This window comes from Elephantulus edwardii, unplaced genomic scaffold (assembly GCF_000299155.1).
Source record: "Elephantulus edwardii isolate Elephantulus edwardi_28Jun2011 unplaced genomic scaffold, EleEdw1.0 scaffold00015, whole genome shotgun sequence".
Taxonomy (NCBI): domain Eukaryota; kingdom Metazoa; phylum Chordata; class Mammalia; order Macroscelidea; family Macroscelididae; genus Elephantulus; species Elephantulus edwardii.
This window is the reverse complement of record NW_006399765.1, coordinates 24,367,171-24,389,334: the sequence shown is the minus strand read 5'-3', so window position 1 is coordinate 24,389,334 and position 22,164 is coordinate 24,367,171. Positions and strand designations below refer to the sequence as shown.

Genomic DNA, 22,164 nt, shown 5'->3' with positions numbered 1-22,164 from the left:
AAGGAAAAGACGAGAGAAAAAATGATTGAAGTGGTCCAGGCAGGCGTGAAGGGTGACTTGGATCGAAGAAGTGGTGTTTACGTGAAATTGGCGTGTGTTTAGGGAGTAGTGGAGCCAGGATGTGTTGGGCACGAGGGACAAAGGAGTCAGTGCTGACCCCAATGACTGACAGCTTGGCCTTTTAGTGAGATGCGGCACCCTGAAGGGGGTGAGGGAGGAGGGTGAGGGGGATGATTACTTTCCCATGTAGGCTTTATGTGAGGGGTGGTTGGTGTTATCATGCCACTAACCTGTGGGATTTTCTTTGAGAAGAAAAAGATACACAGGCCTACGAATTCCAGTGACCCCATGAGGTCAGGGGTTTGGGTCTATTTAACCAGTGCTGGCCTGTGGTCATGCCTTGTGAGGTGAAGCACGAGGTGGACGGTCACTCTCAAACAGCAAAAATCGGGTCCCGTTGCACCCTCTGGTTTGACGAGGCTGGGGCCACTGAGCCGTCACAGCTCTATCCTTTGGGAGAATTCTAATCCCATCGGCTCTGTTTTTGGTGACTTGCCTCTTCTCCCTGGGCCCCAGCTTCCTCACCTGTAACATGTCAGAGGTGAATCCTAGTTCTGTATGAGACTGTTTCTTACCTTTGGATGAGGACCACCTGGGATTTGAACCCAGAGAAGGACGTGGAACTCTCTGTACCCTGCCGCTGTCCCTTTTCATCAGTAGAATGACTTGATGGGCCTCTCGTCTTGTAGTTGGGTGCCATCGAGCCGGCAGTGACTTGTAACGGCAACAGAAGGTAACACTGCGAGGCCCCATTGCCAACCTCAGTCACTGTCACATCTGGGCCCATTGTCGCAGGCCCTGGGTCAGTTGGTCTCAGGGACGTTCTTCCTCCTCTTGCTGATCCTCTGCTGACCAGGCATGATGGTCTTTCCCAAGGAGCAGCCCCTCCTGATCACTTGCCCTGTGTCCCCCTGGGAAGTGTGGGTGAGAGATCTGTTTCCAGGCCAGGTCGTGACCTAGGGGGGAGGGGGAGGATGCCTCCCAGGCAGCAGGGTAAGTATAGTTTTGAGGAGCTTGACCAGTTGTGGGCGGATGGGGCAGTGTGAACGGGTTGTGGAGACGTTGCATTTCTTGGAAGGCTGCATTTAAGATCGGTGGGAGGACAGTGGAGGGGTGCTGCATGGCTGGGGGGCGCTGGGCTGTGCGCATCTGTGCTGACCTTGGCCCTTGGCACTGCTCTGGTGGAAAATCCGGGACAAAGGGGCCCCCGCTTCCCCTCCGATGAGACCCAGAGGTGTGGGGAGGGGGGGATGAGAGGAAAATAAGCCACAGCAGGCAGACCCCGACCCCTGACAGCTCTTGCCCTGGGACTTCTGTTTTTAGAGGTTAAAAAAGACCCCTCCCCTCCCTCCTTCCTTCTCTTTCCAGAAGAACCGAACGCACATAAGGTCGTCGGCCCACCCTCCGGACTCCCGTACCCCGATGATGTCCCGGACTATGGCCTCAAGCCATACAGCCCCCTGGCCAGCCTGGCTGGCGAGCCCCAGGCCCGGTTCGCAGAGGCCGAGAGGGTGGGTGCGCAGAGCTTTCTGAGCCCCGCGCCGCCAGCGGGGGCCTCGGGCCTGAGCCCTCGGATCGAGATCACTCCGTCCCACGAACTGATGCAGGCAGGGGGGCCCCTCCGCATGACAGACTCGGGCCCGCTGGGCCAGCCCCCCGCGCCCGGTGCCAGCCCGCGCGTCACGCTGCCCGTGCCCGGCTTCGAGGGCTACCGCGAGCCGCCTTGCTTGAGCCCCGCTAGCAGCGGCTCCTCTGCCAGCTTCATTTCCGACACCTTCTCCCCCTGCACCTCGCCCTGCGTCTCACCCAATAACGGCGTGCACGACGACCTGTGTCCGCACTTTCAAAACATCCATGCTAATTATTATTCCCCCAGAACGTCGCCAATAATGTCACCTCGAACCAGCCTCGCCGAGGACAGCTGCCTGGGCCGCCACTCGCCCGTGCCCCGTCCGGCCTCCCGCTCCTCGTCGCCTGGTGCCAAGCGGAGGCATTCGTGCGCAGAGGCCTTGGTTACCCCGCTGCCCGGAGCCTCACCCCAGCGCTCGCGGAGCCCCTCGCCACAGCCCTTGCCTCCCGGGGCCCCCCAGGAGGACGGTGCCCGGGCCGTGTACTCGCCTGCGGTTGGCTCCTCTGTCCTCATGGAAGCTCTGAACAGCCTGGCGGCGGACTCGCCGTGCGGGATCCCCCCCAAGATGTGGAAGACCAGCCCCGACCCCACGCCCGTGTCCGTGCCCAAGGCCGGCCTGCCGCGTCACATCTACCCGGCCGTGGACTTCCTCGGGCCCTGCGAGCAGGAGGAGAGGAGAAACTCGGCCCCCGAGTCCATCCTGCTGGTGCCCCCAACTTGGCCCAAGCAGCTGGTGCCGGCCATTCCCATCTGCAGGTGAGCAGGGTGGGCAAGGGTGCTTCAGAAGAGGGGCCTAGGGTCTGGCTGGTAGAGGTTCAGACGTAGCCCTAACTGCATGTGAGGTCCAGAGAAGGTAGAGAAGTTCTCTGAGCCTCAGTGGGCTCATCTGTCACATGGGTATCTAGAATGCAGCCACACCACATCTGGCACCGGATTGACTCACCCATTCATTTAATTAGTATGTATCCTGCACCTGTGCATTGTGGGGTTACACACACCATCCGGTCTGCACATTTTATAGCTGGCCCTCCACGTTTCAGAGGCAGTAATCTCTTAGGAGGAGATTACCCACCATTCCGTGGAGCCCCTGGTGGATTCTAACAGCTGGCCATTGGGTTGTCAGTGTAACTCTTTACCACTAGGCCACCGGAGCTTCCCTACTATGCTTTAGTTATCAGGAATAAAGGACCAAACAAGCAAAAGATGTGTTTTTGTGGAGTTGACATTCTAGAAGCACACTGCAAGCCTTGTATTAATTCTTATGATAAGGTGTGATATTATCGGATGGATGTCAGTTGCACACCTCAGTGCTGTGTTCAGTGATAGAGGACGTCAAATCATATGTGAGCCACAATCCCCAGGAACTGTGGCAAGCATGAACATTGTAGCATATAGATCTGAGGTCTTTTAGGACTCGGTCTGAACTTTGGCTCTGCCACTCACTGGCAATGTGACCTTGAGCAGCTCTAGTTCTACCACCCTGCTGCTCTGACAGTGGCAGACATTGCTAATCAATCAAGATACTTTTTCTTAGTAAACTGTTTGCTGATACTGTGCCCAGGACAGGCATTATTAATCAATTGAACATCTTGTTCTCATTGAGCATCTCTGATATACGCCCAGGGCAGGCATTGCTAATCAACCTAGATACTCTTTGTAATGGAGCACCTTTCTGGATTAACTTGGCAGCTTGTCCTATGTAAAATGAGGATAATAATCTTACCTCATGATGCTTTTTCAAATATTAGGTGATGCATGTCAAGTTTATGGTAAACAGCCTGTATGTAATAAGAACTCAAAGAAGTAATAGCTATTGTTACAGCAGAGGTGATGTTTACAAAGTACTTGCTGAAAGGACTGGAGCTAGGAGAGTGAGCTTATAGCCCTTAGACTAATTGTAATGATAACAATCACTGCTACGTAAGGATGCTTTCTGTGCCAAATGCAATGTTAAGTACTCTCAAAGTCTTATTTATTTTTTTTTAAACATAGACCCAGTTTGGTACAGTTTATCTTCATTTTTATAAGAAAAATGAGGCCCACAGTAATTAAAAGCCAGCATTAGTCTATCTTTGATAGTCTGAAGCCTTATGTTGTCACAATTACAAAAGAAATATAGAAGCATAAAGGCTTCAGACTCTATGAAAATAAAAAAATACTCTGCCATGTACAAATACAAAATACTCTATAAAAATTGTAACAGCATAAGGCTTCAGACTCTATCAACATCTTTTTTTATTTGAAAAAAGAGGCTTATCAAACTCTTAAATCCCAGTGGTTTTCAAGCATTTGGTAAGCCTCTTTTTCAAATAAAATATTGAGGTGAAGACTAATGAAGGTTATGATAGAGCTGTTCTAATTGACACGGGGATGAAGGTAGCCAGGGGTCCTGACCCGTGGGCCAAAGACTTGGTAATTGTTGTTGTGTGCTGTTGAGTCAGAACTGACCCATAGCTGATTCAGCAGTGGGTTTCTAGAGGCAGTTAATCGCATGGGAAGAGCTATCTATCCATCCTTCTTCGAGCTGCTGGTGGATTTGAACTGTGTGTCTAAGAATAGTTATATGAAAACGAACACTAGAAACATCTAGTCTGGAATTTTCTCCAGAGTGGTTCCTGAGAACGCCATGGCAAGATGGGACAAATCAGTGTTTCTCCTGAAAGGAGTTAAAAAGTGCATTCTACAACTGGGAGATTTTTCTTGGACCAGTATGAAATTGTTGAGTATGATTAGAGGTAGTGTGGATGGGACACTGACTGGGTGTCAAGAGACATGAAATGGGAGCATTGTCTGTGCTTTACTGTAAGACCATGGGGAGAGGTCTTTAAATTCACCAAGGCTCAGAAGGAATGTTCTAGATGAACTCCAAGCCCTCAGTCAGCTCTTTAATGCCCTAATTCTAACCACACATGGCATGCCTGTTTTGTGTACCAGATAGTAATAAGAATCTGCGAGAAAGTGTAACTGCAGTGTGTACCTTCTTGTATGGCTTCATGTGTGAAGCCGTAATAGTCTACGGAACGGAGCTGAATGGTCTACAGGAAACAACTATTTATTTTTAATGTACGATAGGAAAAATAATAGTTAGAGCTAGTTTATTTATTGAACACTTGTGCTAACGCTTTCACATGATTTCAGTATCTCCATTTTACATCTGAGGGCATTTGGCCAAAGCCATGTTGGTGGGTTGTGGTAGGTCTAGACTTGGGTGTATAAACCAAGAAAGGCTTTTTATGACAGCACTTAGCAACAACAACTACTATTTAATATTAGGTAATTGAATGATTGAACTCATTTATACCCAAATCAGACACCTCTCTGTGGTTGTATGTTCTAAACTTGAGATTGTAATTAGTGACTATAGTTGAAAAAGGACTTTACTCAAAAGTTACTTTTTAATTGAGATCATCTGAAAAAATAATGTTAAAACACGTCTCAGATGCCTTTGTGTCCATTTATTTTGTGCTGATAAGATACTGAGGGTGAGCAAGGTGATGTTTCCTGCCTGACATCACACAGCAAAGCAGTGATACAGGTGTGACCTTGATCCCCCACTTCAGGGCTCTTCCTCCTGTACTGCTTCTCATGCAGAAGAAAATATCTTGGCTACAGGGTGTTATTTTTAAAATTTTTTTATTTTGTGTATGTGTGTACCCTCGAGTTGCATCTGACTGGTACAGGAGGAGATTGTCCCTCCTTCTCCAAGTAGAGCATCTGGTGGATTCAAACCACTTATCTCTGGGATTGTAGTGCAGCTTCTTGCCACTAGGCCACCAGAGCTCGCCTACAGGGTATTTTTGAGAGGTAAAAGTTAACCATTCTACATTTCCAGAGAAAAAGTTATTACAGTTAGAAATGTGATACTACTATGTTATTTAAAAAATTGCTTCGTAAGTTGAGATGACAATTACATTGTCTTCCTAGAGATGAAGAGGAAATGACAGGTTCACCCTTGAATGATTTCTGGAAAGGGACCATGTGTGTTTATTGCACAGATTTCACATGACTGATTCTCTTCTTTCCAGCATCCCGGTGACTGCATCCCTCCCTCCACTTGAGTGGCCATTAACCAGCCAGTCGGGCTCCTATGAGCTGCGAATTGAGGTGCAGCCCAAACCCCATCACCGGGCCCACTACGAGACAGAAGGCAGCCGGGGGGCCGTCAAAGCACCGACGGGCGGCCACCCTGTGGTCCAGGTAGGACTCTGAATTTTTTAACTTTTGTGGTGTTTGTCGTTCGTGATTGCTCTGGTAAGCTTCTGCCGAGCTGCTTCTTAGGATGAAGTTTGTGTTACAGCCTCTCATGGTTGGGAAGAAGTTAGTATCAGAAGTTAATTCATATTTGCAGAAGCAAGCGAAGAATCTTTCTGTGAGTTGTAGGAGGAGAGACGTGATAGTCATGCTTAAGGGACAGTTTCTAAGGATTCTGCAGCCCTCCTTTTGGGTGTAGGTTTCAGATGAAAGCCCAGTGGGGAGAAACAGTATGTTTTTATAAAATACAGAAATGAAGGTGAAAAGTAGAAACTGTACATAATCACTTGTCCAAAGAGCATCCTTCTTAACATTTTGATGTGTATTTACAAATGATGTGTATTACAAATATGACTTTTATACCACATGTATTTCTATAATTGATGTTATGTGGATAGTTTACATTTATTTTGTGACTACATCTATGACTTTTGACTTGACTTGGTATTTCTAAAAAAATAAGTGGAGAAATGTGCTCTGACTCCTTCCCCTAGTAATTAGAATTGAAATACTAGTCCTAATTATCATAGCTGGCTAATGAGGAACTGCTATCTGGTTCTCATCAGCCAGCTTGACAATCAGGAATGTTAAATTTATTTTACTTTTCCTCCTTGGCATTTGCCTTGTACACATCCTATGATAAGATCTTAATTCTTAATTCACAGTGTACATCAACAACCCCTAGAATATTGTTAAAAATTAAGATTCTTGAGCATTCCCTGAACAACTTATTTAAAAAGAAATTCTAAAATATTTTACAGGTGATTTGGGTAAACATGTGTGGTTTAAGTAAGTACTTCTAGGATAATATTAGGGACTTACTCATCCTGGAAGTTGCTTTTGTTAAATATGGTGTCTGAGTCCTCTTGAGATCTGTTTCTGTTGATTGCTTTCCCCTCTTTAAACCATGAGCCAATTTTCCTGTTTCTTTGCACGCCTTGTAATTGCCGATTGTGTGCTGACATGGTGTTGATTATGTATATAGGATGTTACAGTCTCTGGGATTTATTATTTTCCTCTAAGCGCAATTCATTTACTGACTGACCACTTTTGACTTCTGTAGCCTTGATTGCCTATGTTGTTGAAGGTGTCTGTGGAAAGCCACGGTTTCTCCATGCCCTTCTGACTTGATGGGACCCAGCCTTCAAATGATCTTCCTTGTCACTCTAGCTGAAGCTTGGTCTTGGGTTTGATAGAGTCGTCTCTACTCAATTTATTATTGTGATTTGAGTGAAAGTTTACTCAGCATGTTGGTTTTTCATTTGCTCATTTATACACATTTTGTCTTAGTGCCATGAATTACCATACCCACAATGTAATCACTCTTCCCACTTCCTCCCTGTGGTTCCCCTTTCCGTTAGTCCTTCTATCCTTGGATTTTATCCACAGGCAAATGCTATTCTTTTGGCCTCTTGTGGTTGATTATTCTAAGAGTGAGGGCCTCCCTTGTGGTGGTGTTTACCATGTAGACCTGTCTCCTTTGGCTAAGAGTTGGTCACACGGGTGAGTTTTGTTCCAGATTCTGAGGGTGACAGAAGACTGTAATCTCCGAGGTGCTACCAATGTGTCTCTGACCAGCAAGCCTTGGCTCTCGATTTGGGATTTTGTTCCACATTTCTCCCACTGCTATCCAGCATCTTCTACCATGACCACTTTGATGGCAGTTAGCCATCATAGCCTGGCGCCATCCAGGACCTCTGGTCTCAGGATGGTGGATGGTGGAATTTGATGTCCCAGTATCCCTGACTGTAAAGGATGCCCCTTACTGCTAAGTCTTGCTGTCTCAGCATGCTTGGTGGGATGATCTCTCCACTCTGGTTAAGCTGGAACTCAGGGACCCAACATCCCTGCACTTCTTGACACCCCCTTTCAATTCCCTGCTCTGCTCCATAGCAGGCTTTCTCTGGTAAACCTTCCAGATCCTCTCCATGAGTTGTCACATCCCAATCCTTGACCAAAAAGACTTCCCCAGCGACTTCCTCCTTCTGATGCCCTCCCCACAGAATTTAGTGACTTCCACAGCCCAGGATTCTAACCTCTATTCTTCAGCCAGCAAGACCACCGTGCCTTGTTTAGACTCCAGGTCTATGTAGTAGATAAACTCTTCCAGGCTGAAAGCTAAAAGTGGACAAGGGCTCACTTGGCTTTGTAACTTTCTATGGGCTTGTATTGCCCGTTTCAAAGCTTGAAAGCACTGGACTTGTGTATTTTTGTTCTGTTTCATACTTGTTTGTGGTGGGAAGTTTAATCTGGGACCAGTTACTCTGTCACAGCTTGGAATTTGCTTTTTTTAGGCAAGTGGTTGGCGGGAAGTCTTCCTACCATTATTATCTAGGCTAATCTGTTTAGGATGGGAACCTTCTGGCTTAGAGATTGTGGTTGGTCTGTGTCTGAGTCACAACTTTTGGTAATAAGGAAGGAACTCATTTAGAGCAGATTAGGAAAAAGACATCGCATGAGGAAGCTGCTGAGAGATGGTGTAAAACAAGGACAAGAGATTAAACTCGAGAGAACATGGATTTAGGAAGGCAGGCTCAACAATTCTTGGTTCATCCCACAGGTGAATTCTTGGAGTAGAGTTTTGAGCAAGTACTGTGTTCCATGTACTGCTGAAATACAATCAAGAACTGTGTATAGTTTCTTCCCTGATGGAGCTTACAGCTTAGAGAGGGCAGAGAAAATGGATCCATTCAATGACGATGCAAATGATAGAATTAATTACAAGTGCAAGTGTCATGATGGAAAAGTATAAAGTATACTTTGGGAGTATAAAGAGCAGGTGATGAATGAAATTGGGAAGAGTATCAGTCAGGATCTCCTGAGGAAGAGCCCAGAGCTGGGAACCAAAGATGTGAAGGATGTGTAGGGACATGGTATGTGCGAATGCCTGGGGACAGCTGGAAGTAGAACCCATCAGAAGAACTGAAGGAGGCCAGTGTGGCTGGAATGAGAGGAGAGGGACCCAGAAGGGACCAGGGCATCCAGAGCCTAGAAAGCTGGGAGAGCATTGGGCCTTTACTCAGAATCACTGCTGCATGGTCATGTACGTACACAACAAAGAAACACCTGAGTTAGCCTTGGAGACCTCAAGTCAATCACTTGGTGGACAGCAGGCTTGAGGGGGCAAGAGTAGAGCCAAGAAAAGCTTAGAAATCTCTTTCCATTCTCTGGTCTTTTCTCTTCCCTCTAGATCCCAGTTGTTAAGAGGGAAAAAAATTTTAATTTTTAATTAATTTTAATGAACGTTTACAGAGACTTTGGATTTCCATTCATTAGTTGTTGCATTGTTTTCTCCCTGCCCACTTCTCTCCGCAACACCCCCCCCCCAGTTTGCTCTTTTCTTTGAAAAGTAAGAAAAATTTTTTCATTGTTATACAATCACTCCTCCAAGTCCACTCCACTATGCAACCTTTATTCTGGACTCTTGTCATGACCATAATACCCAATCAGATACCATTTTTAAACAGTTCTCTCCCTCATCTGTTTCAGTGCAGTATACATAATTTATCCAATCTTTCTCAGTCTCACCCCAACCTTGATGTCAGTCCTATTCTACAACAGTGGCACTATGCAGTATTTGTCCTTTTTTTAATTATTATTAAATTTTATTAGTTTTAATGAACATTTACAGAGATTTTGGGTTCTCATTCATTCACTGTTGCACTGTTTTCTCTACCCTCCTCCCCAGTTTGTTCTTCTCCCCCCCCCCCGAATGTCTAATTGTCCAATTGCCACAGTGCTTGTTAAAGCCAGTTCTGATTAATCTCCTTTGTCAGTGTGTCCTTTGCCAGGGTCTCTATCTTTTTAAGACTCTGTAGAAAGTTTTTTTGATGGATCATTGAGCAGATACTTAGTGAGCATTTACTCTGTAGCAAACAGAGTTTGGGGAGCTCTGTAGGCCTAGTGGTAAGAAACTGCGCTACAGTCCCAAAGGCTCAAGATTGAATCTCCAGTTGCTCTGCTGGAGAAGGATGGGCAGTTTCCTCCCATGCGATTTACTGCCTCTGAAAACTTGCCGGAGGGTCAAGCTATGAGTTGATTCCTACTCAAGGGCAATGGCTTACCATTACCACCATTATAAGGTGCAGTTGTAGATTCCAGATAACAGGGTTAAGTGACAGCTCCAAAACTTTGTGCTCATGGAAGTTACATTGTAGCACGATGGTAATAATATTATTCTAGTTCCTGGTTGGCTCCAAGTCCCTGTAGCCTTAGGAGGAACAGAAGGAAACACTGCCCATTCCTGGGCCATCTTCACGGTCCTCGGTGGAGCCATCATGCGAGCCCATCCTGTGGAGGGTGTCCTTGGTTTCGCTGACCCTCTACCATTTGTGATGTCCTTTTCTAGTGACTGGCCTTTCCTGATGAAATGTCCCGAGTTAGCAAGTCAGAGTCTAGCCGTCCTCCCTTCTAGGAGTGTCCTTGTTTTGAAGGAACTTCCTTGGGATTCTTCTAACACGGAACTGCTTGTTCTTGTGGCAATTCATGGAGTATTTGATATTCTTCACGAACTCTGTGTTCGTACCCTAGTCTCAACCCTAAACAGAAAACACAACCTTTGCAGAATCTGACCGTTCCACTCATCTTCCCAGCCTGGAAATAACCCCAGACTGGCAGCCATAAGCCTTTTTAACTATGAACACAGAGCAGAATTTAAAAACTGGTAGCCAAAAAAAAATAATGGATACCTCTTGGGTGGGGGGGATAAAAACCCCCACACAACTAAAAGAGCTGGTAGCTGTGGCCTTGAAAACGTGCATAAAACCAAAATGAGAACAACACAGCTGGATCGTTGGTTTCTTTGTCTTTGCTTTTTTGATAAGATTCTTTTAAAAAAATGAGCCCCTTTTTTAAAACTGAATTTTTTAAAATGAGGATCCTTGACGTTTTAGTATATAGGAAAATCAGATTAAAAAAAACCCCACCAACTTCAAAAGGGGAGACTCAAAGGTGGCTGCTCGTAACCTTTAGGTAAGTGTGAAAGTACCTTTTGAAGTCCGGAGGGTTGCCTGTTCCCTCCCAGATGGGCAGCCTGTGTCTGCTCGGTGCCTCTTCTCGATTCTTCTACTGCTTTCTCTCTGGATATTTTTCTCTCTCCCTCTCTGTCTGTCTCTCTCGTTGGATCTCTCTCCCTCTCGCTTTATCTCTACGTCGGTTTCTATTTCTGCAGCTCACTGCAGTGGCTTTTTCTATCTCATTGTTTGGTCTCCACCCTATGCAGCTTTTTTTTTTTGTCACACACTATAGAGTTGCATTTTTAAATTTTCTTTTTTTAAATTTAATGCCTGGTGGCTTGATGGCCTTTCTTTAAAAATCAAAGGAGTACAAGACCATGGAGTGCACTCCCCTTAACTATGAGCTTAAAAAATAGTAAACACATGGCATTCTTCAAAACAAAACAGAAAGCGTTGTTGTCAAGTCCATTGTGATTCATACGGACCCTGTGCGTGTGTCAGAAGAACTGTGTTCCTTGGGACCTTCAGTGGCTGATTTTGGGATGAAGATAGCCAGGACATTCTTCTCAGGCATAGCGGGGAGGAATCAAACCTTCGGTCTTCTGTTTCACAGCCAAACTTGGTAGTTATGCTGCTGCTTGTGGACGTTAGGGGCTAGTTCTCCTGACAACTCCATGGACAGCAGAATCGAACACTGCCTGACTTGGTGGCCCCCACAACGACTGTTGGTTTGAGCTCATTGTTGCAGACACTGTGTTAGTCTGTCTCTTTGAGGGGCTTCCTCTTTTTTAACCTCCTCCTAGTCATGTTCAGCTGGCTTTTATTCCTTGAGTGTTGCTGGACCACGGAAGAAAATTTTCTCCAAACTTGAAATGTGTTTCGGCTCCCTGCTCATGACTCATTCATCTGGAAATATTTTGTTGAGAACTTGCTGTGTGCCTGGCAGCAGTGATGGAGTGGTGGGTGAGATTGAAGGAGCTCGAGGGCTAGCAGAGATGAAACGTAGACCAGGACAGTTTGTTGTGGTGGTTGGTGAGTGTGGTGGGTCAGAGAGGTCCTAGAGCCCAAATGAAGGTCATCTAGGGTGATGGCTAGGTGGACTCTAAGGGAACTAGAAAGGCATATTAGGAACTCAGATATTGGATTCCTGAATTGGTTGCCTGGTTCACCCAAGCAAACCATGCAAGAGAGTAGTTGGGAGGCCTTCTTTAGAAGGTGGGCCACTCGGAGGAGATGACTCCAAGCTGAGACCTGAATCAAGTAATAGAGTTAGCAGAGAGAGAAATGAAATCCTTTCTCTTTCTCAGTGACAAAGGGCCATTGTTCTTGGCAGAGAGCACAGCATGTGCAAAGGCCAAGACAGCAGTAGAATTTCAATGTTGGAGGCATTGAAGGAAGACCAGTGTCATTCAGGTTTAGCTTGGAAGGTGACAGAGGTTGGAAGGGCCAGGCTATGCAGGGCTCATAAGCCCGGGGGAAGAACTTAGAGCCTTCTTTGTAGGGGAGGAACTTAATTCAGTGTCTTGGAAATGTCTCCAGCTGCCTGCCCTCTGGGGACTGAAGTCCAGAGGGTCCAGGGGGGAAGCAGAGAGCCTGTTCCCGTTAAGCTGGAGCAGTTGGTCAGGAGAAGGACCAAGGTGGTGAGGACTGAGGGGGTGACAGTGGGGATGGTTTGGGGCATGGATTCTGGGATGGGATACAGAAGACTTGGAGTTGGCTTGATGTGGGAGGGACAGAGCACCCGGGTGAAGGGCCCAGTTGGAAGATTTATAGCGCCATGTACCAGGATGGGAACATTTAGGGGGAAATTTTGTGTTGTGGGTGGAACATGTCCAGTTTAGAACATGGAAGGTGTGAATGATTTGTCAGGGGACCAAGTAAAGATGTCAAGAAGGTGGTTGGATATGTAGGAACTCGGAAGCAGTGTCCTGGCTGCTCCGTGTGGAATGCCCTGAAGTACATGTTCTGAGTTATGAAGGCATTTGACAAGCACCCACTTAGAAAGAATTACTTGATGCACCCTCAGTACCAACATGCATCTCTCCAGAAGTAGTGGACTGAGAACCGCAGAAACCGTGAGAACGTCAGCATCGTAGAATGACCACTTCGTGGGGACCCGGCAGTTAAAGGCAGTGCCCAGATGGACCAGATGGTGGGGAGTAATAGGGAGCTGTTAGGAGTAAGGGACAACAGAGCAGGGCCTCCGCTCTTCAGCGCCATGTGAGAATGTGGATCCAGAGCTCAGGTTGCCCCATTTCTGTCAAGAGGAGCTAGAAGTCCGCATTCTCCCGTGCTCTTTTCATACGGCTAGATTTAGACCACTTAATCAAAGTTTGGATTAGATTTGACGCCAGGCTGCTGTAAGGCGCTCTGGTGGCCTAGTGGTAAGAAGCTGCACTGCAATCTCAAAGGCTCATGGTTTGAATCCAACCAGCTGCTCTGTGGAAGAAGGATGGGCAATCGCCTGTAGTGTGAATAAACTGCCTCTTAAAAACCCGCTGGAGTGTCAGCTGTGGGTCGGTTCCTACTCAGGTGCACAACAGCAACAAATATAAATAAGGGCTGTGCTAATTCCAGGATTACCAGATAGCGATAGAGATTAGAGAAGAGCTCAATTTTAAAATTTCCGAGACTTGTTCGGTCAGATGCTCAGTAGCAATGGCACCATCAGGAGGGTGCCCCCTCCTCTATTTTTGGGTGCTGTTGAGTCAGTTTTGACTCTTACAGACCCTACTGTAGAAAGAGGACAACATCCCGAGAGGATTTCCTGAGCTGTGATCTCTGAGGAGGCTGACTGCCGCGGCTTTCTTCTACAGAGCGACGGATAGGTTTGAATCGCCTCATTTAGCGGCTGAGAGCTCAACCACTGCGCCGTCTGGGTCTTTGCTGTTGTTATGTGCCACTGCTGTGTGTCAACTAGGACCCATAGTGATCTTGTGAACAATAGCTTTGAATCTTGACCTATCCTAAACCAACCTCACAGTCCTAGACATGCCTGACCTCATGGCCACAGTCACTGTGTCTTCTCTTCTGTGTTGACCCTCTATCCTTCTCAACATGATGTCCTTCAAGGCCTGGTCCCTCCTGGCAACATGCCCAAAGTTTGTGAGACGTAGTTTCAAAACCCTTTCCTGACCAAAGCAACCTAAATTCACCCTTTCCAGCATAGACCTGTTGATTCTCTTGGCAGTCCATGGGCTGTTCAATACTCTTCTCCAAGCACCACAACTCAAAGACGTCAGTAATTCTTCTGTCATGTCTGTTCATTGTCTGACTCTCAGATGCACAGTAAGCAGTTGAGAGGACCATGACCTTGATCAGGTGCACCTGAGGCTCTAGAGAGACCTCTTGGCTCTTCAGCACTCTGGTGAGGTCCTTCACAGCAGATTTTCCCAACTTCTGATTTCCTGACTGCTGGTGCCAAGGATGTTGATTGCTGTTGACTGATGCAAGCAGGATGAAATCAATAACAGCCATCTATCGTGATATTGCCTGTTGGCCAGTAGTAAGGATCTATATTTTCTTTAAAGATGCAGTCTATGTTGAAGGCTGCAGGGTCCTTAATTTCCCTTATAATGCTTTGGATTTTGTCTAAGTAAAACAGTTCTGAAATTCGTTAAGCAGAGGCAGGAGTTGCAATCTATTAGCTGCTTGATGGCCCTTAAAAGACCCACGAGCCTTCAGACGGGGCCTCATAGCCAGCCACTCCTTCCTTCTGTTTCAGGCTGGGCTGTGGTGGTCCCAGTGCATGGACAAGACACCCATTCAACGGCAGCTTTACAGGACTTGACTTTACGTGTTTTCTCAGTGCTGCAGCTTCTGGGACCCAGGAGTGACCCAGTTGAGAGTGGCCTCTGTGACACCATTGACATCTAATCCTTGCCCCGGCTGCTTCCACACCCTGAAACCATATTCCTGCCCAGAAGTGCCAGCACAGGACGCTTCCAGTAAGAGTTCTTAGGCATCCTCGGACTGAGGTGTCCGTCAGTGGTGTTCCCACCATGCCTTGGGACGTGCTTCCAGCAGAAAGGATGACCTGTCAGCAGATACATCAGGATAAGAGGATGCTTCACGCGGAAGCCAGTGTTCTGGATTCTAAAGAACAGACATCCAGACACATGGAGAAAACATGGCGCTTCCCTTAGGAGGATTCCTTGCAGAATCTGATGGAGAAATCAGATCGCTGTTTGGTCCTGGGTAACAGTAACCTGGGGGCCAGGAGCAGGGGACAGCAGCACACCTGGGTTGGTTACTGCCCCCCTCACCAGAGAAGGCTGGTAAAGCCCAAGACTTTCGTCTTGTAAAATGGGTTACGAGATGAATTTGTGACCTGCTGGATTTCAGCTTTGGGGCATCCCGTGGTTCCTTTAACTTAGATCTCAGAAGGGAAGAGAGAAACCAGCTGGGGCCTTCGCTCTCCCAGGTGAAGCTGGAAGTGTGTCTGCGAGCGGCTGTCTTTGGGCGTCTGGCCAGCCTGTTGGCTTCCATTTCACTAATAAAATCTTGGGGAGCTGTCCTCCCCACCACCCCAGCTCCTGCTTTGAAGACACAAAACAGGAAGTTGGTCTTGCTGATGCTAATTTTGTCTTGATTGAGGCTGCTGTGTTAGCTTTTTTGTGCAAGGGTCCAATCAGAACCTTCCAGAAAGGGAAAGGAAGAGAGGAATGAGATGGTGATGAGGTGGCTTAAGCTTCAGAAAGAGTTCTGCGATTTCTGGGGGGTTCATGTGCTAGTTAATGGATTTATTTGGAATATTAGTTGTGCACCTACTGTGTGACAGGCACTGCTCCAAACCCTAGGGACGTGTTGCTGTTGCGGTTATTGGTTATTGTTGTGGTTGAGTTGTGAAGGACTGAGCGACCCAATCAACAACAGATCTGAACCCTGTCCTATCCTGCACCGTTTTCATCATCTCCGAGACACTTGAGCCCATTGTGACAGCCACCGTGTCACCCCATCTGAGGGTCTTCCTCTCCTTTGCTGACCCTCCCCTTCCCCAGCAGGATGTCCCTCTCCAAGGAAGAACCTCTTCTAACAACACGCCGACAGTATGTGAGATAAAGCTTTGTTGTCTTTGCCTCCAAGGGGCACCCTGCTTGCGTTTTCTCCAGGATGAATTTGAATCTGTGTTCTTTTGCAGCTCATGGGATAGTCAGTACTCTTCTCCAACACCACAATTCAAAGGCAGCGGTTCCTCTGTAATATTGAATCAGTGTCCAGATCTCCGAGGCATATCAAGTGATTGGAAAGGGCTTAAATCAGATACACCTTACTCTTTAAACTGACATCATTACTCTTCAGGACTTTGCAGAGGTCCCTGATAGCAGACTTTCTCAGTGGTATATGTCTCCTGATCTCCTGACTGCTGATACCAAGGGTGTTCATTGTGGATCCAAGTAATTTCAATCTTCTCTATCATAATGTGGCTCACTGGTGAGGATTTGTATTTTCTTGATGTTGATATGGAATTAATATTGAAGGCTGTAGTCTTTGATCTTATATAGCAAGCCCCTAGGTTGTCCTCCCTTTTGAACAAGAAAGCTTGTGCCATCAGCACAGTGTAGGTTAACTCCACAGTCCCGATGTCACTTTCTTTGTAAAGTCCAGTTTCTCAAATGATGCGCACAGCATATGGTTGGAATCAACATGGAGCAAGAATATAGCCTTGACACACACCTTTCTTGATTTTACACCATGCAGTGTTCCCTTGCTCTATTTGGACAACAGCTTCTTGACATAGGTGTATGCTGCGGTTGTTAAGTGCTGTCGAGTCATAGCTGACTCATAGTGACCTTGTGAAAGAAAAGACCTGAACATTTGTATAACTTCCATCATTTCTGCAAGTTCATAGTGTTTCTGGAGGCAAGCTACTTCAGAAGTGGATGCCACTCCTGCTTCCAAGCTTGTTTTAATTGGGAAACACCATCAAACACTGTCCACCATGGGTAACCATTCTCGCATTTGACACATCAGTGGCACAGTGTTCAGCATCACAGCAACCACGAGTTACCTCTGTACAGCAAATGGACAGACCAGTGCTATACCACTGAGAAGAATGTTGGACCAAAAACAATTAAAACTGGCCTAAGGGCCGCAGACTAAAATCACCCACTTTTGGCTTGGTAGCATCACTTTCTGTCCACTAGGCCAGCAGAGCTCTCTCATTGGATAGTCATATAAGCATAATTAAGTGAACTAGAATTTCCGTTCTTAATATTAGCTGTAGTTTGTTAGGATCCACTTGTTTGTTATAAAATGCCTTTGTGTAGCCAATAAAACGCAGTAAGTCTTCTGGTGTTCTTAGCTTTTAGCTAGGATCCGTCCAGCATCAGCAATGATATTCCTGGTGCCGCAGCCTCTTCTGAACGCTGCTTGAACTTGTGGCTCTTATCTCAGACCCTAAACCCTGTCTCTGTGGGCCTGAAGTGCTGGCTTGGGGCTGATTAGCAACAAATTGGGGATACAAATGGAATAGTGTTAGGGGATGATAAGTTCTATGAGAGAAAAGTGCCCACCCAGCAAAGGGGAGCTATTTTGTTTTAAATAGGTGGTTGGACTAGGCCTTCCAGGCAGAGAAGGAGCTGAAGGGGAGAGGGCCTGGTTGGGAAGGGAGGTCCAGGCAGGGGGAACAAGAGTTGCAAACCCAGGGTGGATTGGAGCAGAGAGGAGGCCTACATGGTGGTGGCAGAGTGACCAGGGAGGAAGAGGTGAAGGTCAAGGCTGAGAGCAAAGAGGTGGGCTGATTGAGTTCTGGAGAGCTCCAGAAGGCATTTCCAGGAGGTTAGGACCTGTCAGAGGTTCTAGCAGGTTCCTGCTGGGATGGAAGGGGTGATGGAAGAAGTGAGGAGGCCTGGAAGGAATTTCTGGAGTGGACCCTCAGGTGAGAGAGGATGGTGGTGGGTGCAGGAGAGAAGTGGACAGATCCTGCAAACATTTGTAAAGTCCAGTCACGAGAAGTTTTGAAGGATTGGTCCAGGGTGAGTGGTGTGGGGGGACAGTCTGAGAGGGTGTGGCCTTGGGGAAGGCCTGAGGGTCAGCTTGCTTGACCAGATCCCCCCTGGGACACCTCCTTTTCCAATGGAGCACAAACTTCCCAGGGTTTGACCAGACCCTTCATTTCTTTTAACCACATTTTATCTGTTTAGTTGTTGAGATGCTGAAACTATACATAGCAAAACACACACCGGTTTGTTTCTTTGCGTTCACTTCAGTGACGTTGATGACAAGTCTTTGAGGTGTGCGACCGTCCTCCCGCCCTGGTTTTTGGGGTTGTTCCCCCCCCAAAATCATACACTGACTTTCCCCTAACGTCCCTAGATAATTTTCCTAGTTGCTGCTGTTACTCTGACCCCATACAGACAGTTCTTGAAAGAGCATGATGTTCAAGGCAGCTGCTTCGTTTTGAAGATGGGGAAACTGAGGCCCAGAGAGAGAGTGACTTGTGGGCATCACAGGGCAGGGTGTTTGGTGCGAGCGTTCCGAGGCCGGTCTTAGGAAGATTCAGTGTCACCAGCCTGTCCTCGCCTCTGCGAGTCTCTTGATTCACAGTCACAGGAGCCCCCGTGGCATCGTGGTGAACATGCTAGACTGCTAATGGCAAGGTCGTCAGTTTGAATCTCCAAGCTGTCCTGCAGGAGAAAGAGGAGACAGGGTGCTTCCATAAAGGTTTCAGCCTTGGACTCTCGGGGGCAGAGATGGGGGGATGGTTCTACTTTGCCCCACAGGGACATTTTAGATAGGCATCAACTCGGTGACAGTCGGTTTGATGACTGATTAAAGAACTTAGAGTATCGTTGAAGTGTAGTGCATCTCTAGGCCAGATGTGGCCCCTGTGTGTGACCTTGGATGCAGGTGGAGTGGTCAGGAAGGACTTGAGAAGGAACGGGACTCAGGGCTGGAAGGGGTGGACATTCAGGGAGGGCGGGAGCAGTAGGGGTGTGGCACGGTGAGGGCACGCTGCTCAGCTGGTACCCTGGGTTGGCACATCTTCATCTCTTCCACCCGCGTTGAGCGCTAGGTGGACCCACCCTGGAGACTTGCCGGCTGTGAGGGTGCTGAACAGGCTTTAGTGGAGCTTTCAGACTAAGACATGCGGAAGAAAGGCCTGGCGGTCTGATAATCAGCCAGTGAGGGCTCCGCGGATTGTGGTGGACAGTGTTCCGTTCCATTATACACGGAAACGGACTTGCTAGCTGCAAATCGCAGCCTGTTTACAAACTGTTAGGATTTGTCCAGATAAGCGAAAATGCGTGTAAGACATGGGCACACTGCCAAGTTCAGAGGCTCTGGTTTATTTCCAGGTGAGTGTTCTCGAGGAAGAAGTGTGCACAAATGATGCAGGAATCGGACGGTACGAGATGGCCAGGGCCGGGCGCCCTCCCACCTGTCTGCAGGCTGCCACCACCTCCCGCGGTTTCTTGCCCTCCTGCCCCGGGTGGTCTCTCTGTCCTGGGGTTTGTGGTCTCTGCATTGTCACTGTCCTCCTCATTATACTCAAAACTCCAGCTCCATGCTCTTGAGTGGGACCCGGCTCACAGCTGACCTCTGAGTGGGTTTCCAAGGCTGTCGGTGGCACCGGAGGAGATTGCCTGTCTTTCTCCTTTGGAGCCGCTGGTGGGTTTGAACCAGCAGAGAGGTGCATGAAATCTCCCTGCAGACCATGTCATTTGAGCTGCCGCCCGTCGTTAATAGAACTTTAAAACATTGTGTTGCTGCTGAGAAGATACACAGCAGAGCACACGCTGATCGAGCCTTTCCTCCGCGTGAAATCCAGTGACACTGGTGACGTGGTTCTGCACCTGCCTTCATCCCCTTCTGTCGCCCAGTCCCCGTGAACAGAAGCTCAGCATCGATCGGTGTGGTTGATGAAAGACTTGGCCAAAGGCTCAGTCCACTGTAGATGCCTAATAAATGGTGAAGGCAATTCTCATTTAGCTATGGGAAAAGAAAGCCAAAGCAAAAACCCCATTACATTTGCTTTTCTGAGTAGAAATTAAAGCCGAGTTGATCTTCAGGGGACACTCATTTAACCAGTATACCCTTCCCCTGTGAGGCACTGACTTCTGTTAAGAGGCTCCCACTCCCCTTTTTAGCTTTTATTCAGAAGAAAACAAAACCACTCCCTGTGACGCAGAGAAGTAGAACAGCCTCCTGGGGTTGCCAAGGCCCCCATTGTTTAGGTCAGGGCAGCCACACCTTTCTCCCGCATAGTGGCCCCTGAGTTCAAAGTGCTGACCTTTCAGTGCCCAGCAGAGCCTTTTAGGCCCTGCGCCCCCGGCTCCCAAACTCTTCCAGTGCGTGTAGGCTTTGCAGCCTGAATCAGTCAAGTATATGTTTATTAAGCCTTGAACTCGCCTGACTCCAGGCTTCGTGACCTAAAGTAAACCACAGCAGCATTAAAAAAAAATCACATGAAAGAACGTTTTCTTTTTAATATTTCCAAGCACACAGCAGAGGTTTGCCCATGACCACCCTGCACTTACCACGGAGGTTTTATCGCTCAGTGTACCCTTGTGTGTCTGTCTGCTCCGTCTTCCTCCACCTAGCAAAGGTGGAGATCACACCTGAGCCGCGGGATCTGTCAGGGAGGGGGTGGCATCGTGGTTAAAGCCATGGGAGCACAGAGGAGGATGAGGGCTGGCTTGCCTGTGATCTCTATTGTGCAGTATTGATGGGGCGTCTGCCATGTGTCAGGCGCTGTGCTGGACGCTTCCCGCTCAGTCTGTTCATGGGTCAGTGCATGGATGTGCTTTGGGAAAGATGTTAACGATACAGACTCTCGGCCTCTGCCCAGCCTAAATCTCATCCACAGCTTTCCCTCGAGTCTCAGGCGGGCATTGAAGTCTCAGATACAATATTCCAGGATGGAGGTGACCAGCAAACTCTAGCTCGGGGGACCAGATCTGACCTGCTAGCTGTTTCTGTTAATAAAGTTTTATTGGAACACAGACATGCCTACTCACGGTTTATACCTGCTTCAAGAGCCCTGGTGGTGAGTGGAGGCATGGGACTGTAAATGAAAAGCTGGCAGTTCGAGCCCACCTGTGACTGCCCGGGAGGAGGGAGGAGGTGCTCAGCTCTCGTAAAGCCCACAGCCTGGGAAACCCCGTGGGACAGCAGAACACACAACAGCATGGTAGTCCTCGCCCTGCAATGGCAGGGGTGAGCTCTTCGACACAGAGCAGTCTGCAAAGCCGAATGTGTTTATGATCTGACCCTTTGCAGGAAAGTGTGCAGACTGCGCGTTTCACGGGCTGGCTGAACAGGGACGGGAGGTCGTAAGGGGGGAAGGACAGGGCGTTAGGGTGGTTGTCGTAGTTCAGAGATGGTGGCAGTGGGACCAGGGTGGTGACAGCTGAGATAGGAGGGAGGAGTGGGGAGTGGATGGGTTTTCTCTCAGCTCTTTTGACTCTGATGCCTTTTCCACATTGAACACCTGTTCTTTATAATCATGAGAATTGAATAGAACACAATATACAGTTACCAATAAGCTAAAACTCTCCCTGCAGGGATACACACACACACGCGCACACACGCTCGCTCTCCCTCTCCCCCCGCTTCTCTCCATCTATCCCTCCGGGTTTTCAGAGGCAGTTAATTGCACAGGAGGAGATTGCCCATTCTTTTCCCACTGAGCAGCTGGTGGATTTGAACCACATGCCTTTGGGATTGCAGTCAGCACAGCTTCTTGCCAGTTGTCTACTTGGGCTGCTGAAGGGGTAGCATTCTCTAAAATCATTTTGCCAAGACATGGTTTTACATTACCTTAGTCTTTTAAGACCCCTCCCTCCTTCCCTCTGACTCTCCCTCCCTTCCTCCATCTCTCCCTCCATCTTTCCCTCCCTCCCTCTCTCTCCACATGTCTATAAATATTCTCATTTGATTATTTGCTTTCATCCTAAATACTTGTGCCTCTTTGACAATTTACTCCGCCTTTGAACGTGACCACCTGGAATATCTAGCTCCTCTTTAGCATGTGGGATTCCTCCAGATCTTGTGAACAAGTTGTTGGTTCGGGAGACAGACACAGTTTGGATTTTACCGTTTCTGTCTCTGTACTGTTTGGTGATTTAATTAGTGACTATTGTGGCGCACATACTAAGATGTCAGCAAAGCTGGGCAGGCTCTACGTGGCTGGCTTCTCATTCCTCTTGGCAGGAGGAAGGGACAAGGCAGCACATACAAAACCCAAAAACGTGTCTTGGAGGCAGTGCACACAGGGGGTCCCTTAGAGGCAAGGGTGTTGACCCTTTGCCTCACAGATGTTGG

The 22,164-nt window shown here is 47.8% G+C and overlaps 1 protein-coding gene across 3 annotated transcripts in view; it reads left to right on the top strand.

Annotated features, from left to right (window-relative positions):
* Window positions 1-22,164, top strand: part of NFATC2 (nuclear factor of activated T-cells, cytoplasmic, calcineurin-dependent 2) — a 196,975-nt gene that overhangs the window by 42,685 nt on the left and 132,126 nt on the right. For all 3 annotated transcript variants that reach the window (XM_006881641.1, XM_006881642.1, XM_006881643.1), the window contains exons 2-3: window positions 1,429-2,446; window positions 5,716-5,887. In XM_006881641.1, coding sequence (XP_006881703.1) covers window positions 1,429-2,446; window positions 5,716-5,887 — 1,190 coding nt within the window. The remainder of the gene's footprint in view (window positions 1-1,428; window positions 2,447-5,715; window positions 5,888-22,164) is intronic.